Consider the following 8703-nt stretch of genomic DNA (forward strand, 5'->3'; position numbering starts at 1 on the left):
ACATTTCTGAAGAATTGTCTGAAACAGATTTTCAATCAAATCTGCTGAAATTTGACATGATGGTATTTGAGTCGGTACTCATAACGACACTGATAGTTCACACCCAGGAACTTCACAACTGATACTGCATGTAAAGGTATCCAAAATTAACAAAGGAACTCACCTCTTCAGAGCTACTGGAGCGAGCGACTCGCTTGTGCACCTCATCCATCTGAGGAAAACATGCATTATTACAAAACAGATCTCACCTACATGTAAAAAAATCTTTGAAATATTATATTATTTATCCAGGTGCCGCAAATGGCTGGCTTGGTGTCTCTCCACCACATCAAATTACTTGTATGGGCAGCCGTACTTGTCCAATAAAAATGATTCTGATTCTGATTAATCAAACATTTTTCACACTTACAGGATTAGCCAGGATGGTGCTCAGGAGGCATCCAAGTACAAAGATAACCTTCAGCATGGTGTTAGTGGCTATACCTGTTGAAACCAAGAATAAATATTCTTACAAACTTATCCTCAATGAAAACAATGTGTTCAAGCTTTATAAGTCATTAATAAACATTTCCCAACAACAATTAAAAAAAAATAAGAGCCTTATATTTACCGTCAGATTTATTTGAGTTGGCGAACACTGTCTCACAGGATCCAGGAGATTTTCTGGTCTCTCTTCGTGGTGAACTTTTCTTATATACAGTTTCAGGAGAGGCTTTGTTGGGAAATTGCACTCGCTAAGAAATCTCCCTTGACCACATTTAAAGGTGTGACTAATGTGGAAACACTGAACAGAAACCACATCTGGTTAAGTCTTCTTGGACATGTTGCACACACATTTTAGCCCATTTGAAAACAATATATTGTTAATTTGATTGATCTGAAACTCAGAAATGATTATATTGCAGTCAGAGAACAATTAGTAGTAGCCTACTGCAGTTTTGTGGCTCTTCACATTATAGCCTTGCCATATTGGTTCTTGCTCTTGCACTCTTACCTGCTTAAATTGAATTTGGATGGATTTGATATTCAAATATTGGCGCTGTATCAGGAATCACGGTTCTCCCAATATCAACTTAGTGTAAACTTTGAACCGCTGTGTCTTACGGCTGACAGCTTTTAACTGCACAAGGTGAGTTAAGAGATTCACTGTGAGAATCACTGATTCTCACAATTGAATTTCACTCTGGTTCGGTTACTCCAGTGCTTTCCATGCGGAGATGGGAGTGGGAGTAGTGGGCTGTGTCGTGGAATTTTATTTTAAAAAGTATCCTAGGCCAGTCACGGTGCAAAAAACCCCACAAACATATATTCCAGAAAAAACGTAAAATCCTCAAGTATATCCGTTCTTGATTCTTGAAGTCTTCCATCGTAGTTCTCCTCAGAAAAATCAGGCAGAGTCAGAGTCAGAATGCAAAAGGAGGACTTTATTCCCAAAAACACCTCCTGGCAGTCAGGTTGACCAAAAGAACTGACGCGCCGATCGCTCTCCGCTCCATCTATTTATACTATTTCTTGGGGGTTCGTTGGTGCTTAATTAGTTCTCCTTCAAGACACAATTGTTCAAACATTCGTTGAGTCTCCTTCAAGACACAATTGTTCCCCCCTCCCTACAAAGGTCACTGTCCGTGACCCCTTAGGAGGCCCACTCAGCCTCCATCAAGTCTCCTTCAACTCTTCCCAAATGCCAGGTGTTGTGCAACAAATCATAGTGTCACATTTCTTGTCCAATGAGCCTCATTTGCACCAGAGGGAGACAGAGAGACAATTGACCTAAAGTCTTGACTTTTGAAAAAACAAACTGTCCAGCTGCCAAGAGGCTGCCGTAAAAATGAAACATGGCAGGCTGGCGAACAGAAAAAGGATACATGTCTTTTCTACGCCTGTGTCTACTAGCATACTATAACTAACAGACCATGCATTACATGAACAATAGTAAATAACATAATATAATAAGCATGATGTAAAGAATATTATAAAATTATTCTACAGCTGCCACAGTGCTATGAGTTCAGGGGCCTTGCTGGGGAGCCGTAGCAGCATCTTGTTGGAAAATGGAGCCAAACACAAATCAGTGCCTCTATCCTCGATATTTACTTTCAGAGGAGTTTGGACTGACTTTTAAGGCATCTCTAATCACTCAATTTAATAATTTAAATCAATATACTTAATCAGGGCACCAACAGAGTGTAAAGTGATTAGATCAGTTTCGGGAGATTCCACAAAATGAACCCAGTGTTCTGCCACTGGAATAAACCCAGTTGCTGCTCTGACTTAGGCAAGCATTTACACAATATGTGAACCATATGATTAGAGGATTATGTGTTGCTGAAAAAATTGATTAAGAAAATGTTGCCAAACAGTTTGTGAAGAAACATGTTTTGCACATATCTGACGATGACTCAGATGTGTTATTCTAATATCTTGTGTGTCTCAAGATGTGTTGTCTGTTGTAAATAAATATCTGTATGTCCTATCAGTATTTATTCTGGAATCGTGCAGGAGATCGTTAAAGTAGTAAAGTAGTAAAGTGATACATAGTGAGTGACTTTCATGATTCTTCAGATGCAGATTCTTTGCATCACAGCTCTGTTCTGTGAACAAGTTCTACTCCAAGAAAATTAGCTATCTCTTGCACATTTAATCATGTTTTCCCAGTTGATGACACAGACTGTCAAAGCTGGTAGAATAGAGACAGCGGCGAACAGGATCCAGCATCACCGACACGTTTTTATTTCACAGTTTCAGTAATGTATCTGTGGTCCTTAATAAACATTAAGCTGCCTGAATTAAACCTCCCCCCTGATGTCTGCCCGTGGATTTGTTAGCTGAGTAGTTTTGTTTTTACTTATTGTCACTGTCTTGGATTTATAAGTATGCTGATTTGAACAGTGGCTTGTGATGAAAAGTTCTGCACAACTGCCAAAAAAGATCAATATTACTTTCATCAAACTGATGTAATTTTGGCTGAACTCAACGAGTCAATCAATCATCAAACTGACCATAATACAGCTAGCTGAACATTAAATAAAATATCCTAATTTAAGGACAGTTTAAAGTCTGTGGCACAATATTCCTTGGTGAGTCACTCTTTACTGTTGTTTTGAGCAAATTGTGGAGTAACACTTCTACCTGCTGTAATTTGTGATGATGAAGATGATGATGATGAAGATGATGATAGCAATGATCAGAAATTGTCTTTTCTTTTCAGGTAAAGATACATGAGATGCCCTTTTGGTTTCCAAACAGGCCTGATAGAAGTGAAACTGCAAGATAACAGAAACCGGAGATCTAAATGTATAAAATGTGATGTTAAAGGTGGTCAATAATATAAGCTCATTGTCAAATATATGCGTTAGTTCTTCGATTTATGCTATGCATTGCATCATGATGTGAAATTAAGTTACTTCTGGTAACTCTTGCAGGGGAACATGTTTTTCATGTTTATTATACTGATAACTGCTGATTCAGTTGTAAAGCGATGGGTAAAGGTTTCTCACTCTTATTGGGTAAAAATTTTATTTATTCTCTTAATAATACTTAAAACCTTTAAAGAGAAAAAGACAACATGGATCTGAACAGAAAATGACACTACAGCCACATATGCAGCCACAGTTTATATTTAGCTTTGTTAGACTTGTTGTTAAATAATTTAACAACTGGATCTACTTGTAGCTTATAGCTTGATCTGATCTCCTGTGAACGCATCGTGATACATCAGACTTCATCCTTATTTCAGCAATATGTGGAGCTCAATCTCAACACGACACTGCTGTAATCTCCTTAAATCTTCACAAGATACAGATGATGTCTAAGCTTGTGTAGCTGTGCATTCCTAATTGGCCGAAGATGATGATGATGAAAGATTCTCATTGTATTTTGTTGTATTTTTCGGGAACTGTCTCCTTTGAGTATGGAGTTGTGAAACTAGTAAAGTCTGCTTATTAAGTCTGTGAGTGTTTTCAAGCATTTCCCAAATCTTTATTGAATAGTTTTCTATTCTCTCATTCAGCCTTTAGCTTCAACTCTTTGAACACCACATGTGTCATCTTATGCCATAGTTATTTTTTCAATCCTCATTATTGTACTAAACCTAAGCGCATTTTTTCTTGTGTTGAGTGACTTTATATAAAATATAAACTGGCACCCAGAATTTGGAATTATGAGATTCATGATTTCAGTGGAATATCCAAGAATGTAGTCAGAATTTTGCTTTGAATCCATGTATTTGTCTTGAATATGTATCGGAATAAAGAAAGCACACTCTGGATCATTTGGCTTCAGTAGTTTTTATTATTATTTGGCAGATTTGGAAAACAACTCGATAAATTGTTATAGAAGCTGGGAGAGGGAGCAAATGAAGACAAGTCATTGTAAATGTGGCCAAATACAAGGATAATTATTTAAATCCTGATGACTTTGTTGTTATTTCCCAGGAGACATCTAAGGCTCAAACAGGAAGGGGAAGTTGGACTGACCCTGTAGAGAAAAAGAAAATTCAGTTGAGCCATTTAAAATTAAATACTGTATATAAACCAACAGCTGTGTATGCAACACCACAATAAAATAAAGTTCTGAATGCACTGGTAAAGGAAATACACCTCATCAATCCCAGGGCCAGATGCATCACCACGAGGATCAGGCGGAATTGTTGTGGATTCTTTTTGAGTCTCGAGTGGCCATGTCTGAAATAAAGCACAGAGAGGCGGCATTACAAAATTAGACAGTAAATAACCTGAACTAAAAGCTTTGGTCGTTTCTGGGGTGGCTTACCCGCTCTGTCTGGGGCTTTGGCTTGGAGGCCTGCTAAAATTAAAGGAAATACAGGAAAGTTAGAAGGAACAGTAAATACAACAATATGGAAGTGCACTTTTGCAAAAGGCTCAAATGACATCAAATAGTAAATCAGGCCTTTATGAGCACGATCATGAATAGAGCAAATAAATAAAAACTGCACATCATACCTACGTTACAACAAGTATCACTCAGCACTTTGAGCAAATCACAGCTAAGTCTGTGTGGTTTGAAAGAAAGACAGTTCTCATTGCACCACGTTCGAGACATCCCCACAGTAATGACTCAACATCAGCAGCTATGTTATTATCAGAACGTTTTGTCTGTGAGTCACCTTTGTCTCAAGGAGATCTAAATATTTGTTCACCATGGATATTTCCCTCCTCCCTTCAAGTTTCATTTATTATTTGATGTCTGACCTGCAGAGGAAGCTGTGGCCTCTGAGTGGTTTTTTCCAGGTTCTGCTGGCCATTGTTCGGCTGCAGCACAGCCGTGTTCCTCTGCTGGGGGTAGCCATACGGGGGCATGAAGTAAGGGAAACCCTGTAATGAAGAAAATACATGAAATCAGCTGTTGATCCTTTAAATACAGACAACATTTTCACATATGTAAGTTGAGCCTAATACCTGCTGCCTGTGAAGCTGGGGAAATCCATAAGACGGATACTGAAACTGGGGAAACATCTACAAGATAATTAAAACAGTTGTTATTCTTCAGGAGTGTGAGGAAACATGCAAACGCTCCATAGAATAAAGAAAAGTAGTTCTACAACACACGATGTGCCTCCAGGCTGCTCTCTTGTACCTGCATGGGGTTTTGGCCCTGCTGGGGGATGGTCGGCGCGTTGGGGTCCTGTGCAGGCCCAAGCTGCTCTTGTTGGCCATTGGGGACAATCATAGGTGTCAGCTGGTTGCCTTGGTTCGGGAGAAGCAGCTGGGGCCCCTGGGGACCAAAAGGACCTGCCACCTGGGGGTTCAGGTTCAGCACCTGTGGGGTGAGCAGCACCTCAGGCTGTTGCTGCTGCAGCACGTACTGTGGTAGTAACGATGAGGCCTGCAAAAAAGGGAAGTTTCATGTAAGTTTGCAAGATATTTCCCAAATTAAACATGTGGTTCGTTCAACTTGACCAAATAGGGAAAACAATTGTCTTAAAACGCAGGTTTTGGCCCACCAGTCTGTACCTGTGCTTGTGCAAGAGCTGCAAGAGTTAATCCATTGAGTCTCAGGATCTAAACACACAAAAAAGCTGAATTAGCTCAAATATTGCATCCTAAATCACTCAGACATGCATACATTTGACATGTATCTACCTCATTGCTATTGCTTGCAATAATTCCAATCTGCACCTGTACAAAATGGACAGAAAATGTCAAGTTCAGATCACGCAATGTGTACATGTAGCATACAGATATATATCAGGAAAAAACTCACTGGCAGAGCGAAGCTGGTGCTCAGCAGACAGATGACCAGGAGTGTGGTTTGCAGCTGCATGATGTCCTGCAGGATTTGAAAACATGAGTAAAGTCCGAACAGCAACAATCTTATGTGCAGCCCTATAAAATACTAATGTCCCCTTTCTTTACAGAAGCAGAAGATATTCACAGAAATCTTGAGCACTGCGAACTCTCCTTACCGTTTCTCTGAATGTGCTCTTCCTCACTGTGTCTGCCTCCTCACCTTGCCTTATAAATTCTCTCCATGCAGACTGTTACGGTGCACCACCAACCCACCCAGACAACGTGTGGTCAGGGTGACAGACGTTTCTCATGGCATCCGACTCAGACTCTTACAACACAGGCCAGCAAAGTATGTCATTAGATGTAAGTCATGTCTCTAAACGCCATGACATGGCCCGTGTCCAAGCTGGGAGCGATTCTCCCAAGAAGCTTAATGTGAAAATGTTTATGTGCACTTTTCACATTATAGAGATTGAGAATTCACCAAACTGTCACAGTTTTTCTCTTATGAGACAGAAATGCTCCCTTAAGAGGTTTAGTTTACACAATCTGATTATTATGTGAGTAAAGTTTATATGCATATGTCAAGGTGGAGCACTTCAGTGTGTAATTATGGACATTAGCTCCAAAGGAAATTCTGGCATGTCATGAAAAAAACTGCAAAAGAGAAAAAAAAAAAGGTTATTATCACCAGACATTTGTCACATGTTGCACAGCCCACTTAGACTGATGTTGACATCTAATTGACTAATCATCAGCAGTACAGGTTAACCATGGAAACCTCACTTTAAACGTGTGCTCTGGAGAGTAAATGGCCGGACTTTTTTTGATACGGCCACACATTTTAATAGTGGGTAGAGCTCTCACTTCAATGCGAGAAAATCCCCCAATGGAGTCGGGGTTTCATGGCATTTCAGCGTGTAGTTATCCTGTGCATGCCTGGATTCTGGAAAAATATGTTTGAGCTGATTTGGTGACACCAACTTGCCTGTAGCTGTAACTGCCTCTGAATTTGCCCTGTGATAGACTGGTTAAACTGATTTAAAATGCCCTAAGTTTTATTGTAGACTCCTTTTATGTTGTTGTTTTTTTTTGTTTTGTTTTTTTTCCAACTGGAGCATGTGATGGCAGCATCTACTGAAGGAGTGGGTATTTTCTCTTAGTGGTTTGTCACTGTAAAAATATATGTTTAAAATTGTGAAACTCCTGTTGTTAATAAGACACTGCATTGTTTCAAGAGGCTGTGACATTAAGCAAAACACAGAGGCTCTCAGCTCAGGATTTACTCGACATATTGTGCTGTTTTTCCTTCAGATGGCAGTAGAGATCCACTGTTTTTTACATTCACTGACTGGCCCCTTTACAGTGCAATGTTATTCTGTCCAGTTCAATTTAATTAAAATAGCAGCAATAACAAATTATCTCAAGACACTTTAAAAACAAAAATAAGTATTTGAGCAAGCATTGACCATTTTGACTGGAAGAAACTGCTGCTGATTCTGAACCATACACACGCTGCCAAAAGAAGGCAAGCTAATTCACTGTAGCTGCAGACATGATGGAGGCAGGATGCCCAGATTACAAACATCCAGCTCTACTAGAAGATTCAGTGATAGAGGGCAGAGAGAGCATGGGCTGCAGGGAGAACAGAATGTTAGCCACATGTAATGGTGAACTATCACGATTTGGAGCATTCTAAATAGCGGCTAAAACAGAAAATGGTCCAAGGTGATCATCTAAGCCAGCCGTAAGTGTAAGAGTTGTTTTATAGGGAAGTTTGAGCCTAATCTTGAAGCTGGGAGCAAGTTTCACATAACAGACTCATGATAAGAGAAAGCTCTGCCTCCCATTCTTCAAGATGAATCTAGAAAATCTGATTTCTGAGGGCAAATTGTTCTGCTGAGGTTATTCCGTCTAATGCAACAGTTCTAACAAAATGTTGACATTTAAAAAAGCATTCAGTTATTTCGTTTATGTTAACTCTGTCAGAATGCTGATGACTTAACTTTAGTTTGATTATCAACAATAAAAAAACAGCATGGTAGTGCTGCACCAAAACAACATGAAAGTGAAAGGGTCTTCTTTTATAATTCTATTCCTCCTGTATGATGGTAGGAATGCCAAAAATATAAACACCCACATAAACAAACAAATGAATATAATTTAGACATGTGATACTTCGGATACCCTCCAAAGTGAACTGGCTGGCCATTTTATATTTCTTGTGATATGAATTTCTGCAAAATGCCCCACTGGCCTTCATCACTTCACATGAAGAACTGGCGAGTGAGATTATATTCACATTCCAGTTAATAACTGAAATATTCTAAATATGTGAAAGTAAGAAAAACAGACTTGAACATGAGCATAATTCATTTATTAGAAAGCAATCATGTAAACAGATTCATTAGTTTTATTCTGAGTGGAGAACTTATACACGTCTCAAAAAATTAAA

At 39.2% G+C, this 8703-nt stretch overlaps 1 protein-coding gene across 1 annotated transcript; it reads right to left on the reverse strand.

Moving 5' to 3' along the window:
- Positions 1-4440: 4440 nt before the first annotated feature.
- On the reverse strand, positions 4441-6282 carry odam (odontogenic, ameloblast associated). The gene is made up of 9 exons (XM_030093335.1): positions 6223-6282; positions 6102-6137; positions 5973-6020; positions 5596-5844; positions 5418-5474; positions 5211-5333; positions 4771-4803; positions 4599-4682; positions 4441-4476 (listed from the first exon to the last, which is right to left on the reverse strand). Exons 1-9 carry the CDS (start codon positions 6280-6282, stop codon positions 4441-4443), a joined length of 726 nt encoding a protein of 241 aa, XP_029949195.1.
- Between the last annotated feature and the right edge of the window lie 2421 nt (positions 6283-8703).

The sequence above is a fragment of the Salarias fasciatus genome, chromosome 6 (genome assembly GCF_902148845.1).
Source record: "Salarias fasciatus chromosome 6, fSalaFa1.1, whole genome shotgun sequence".
Taxonomy (NCBI): domain Eukaryota; kingdom Metazoa; phylum Chordata; class Actinopteri; order Blenniiformes; family Blenniidae; genus Salarias; species Salarias fasciatus.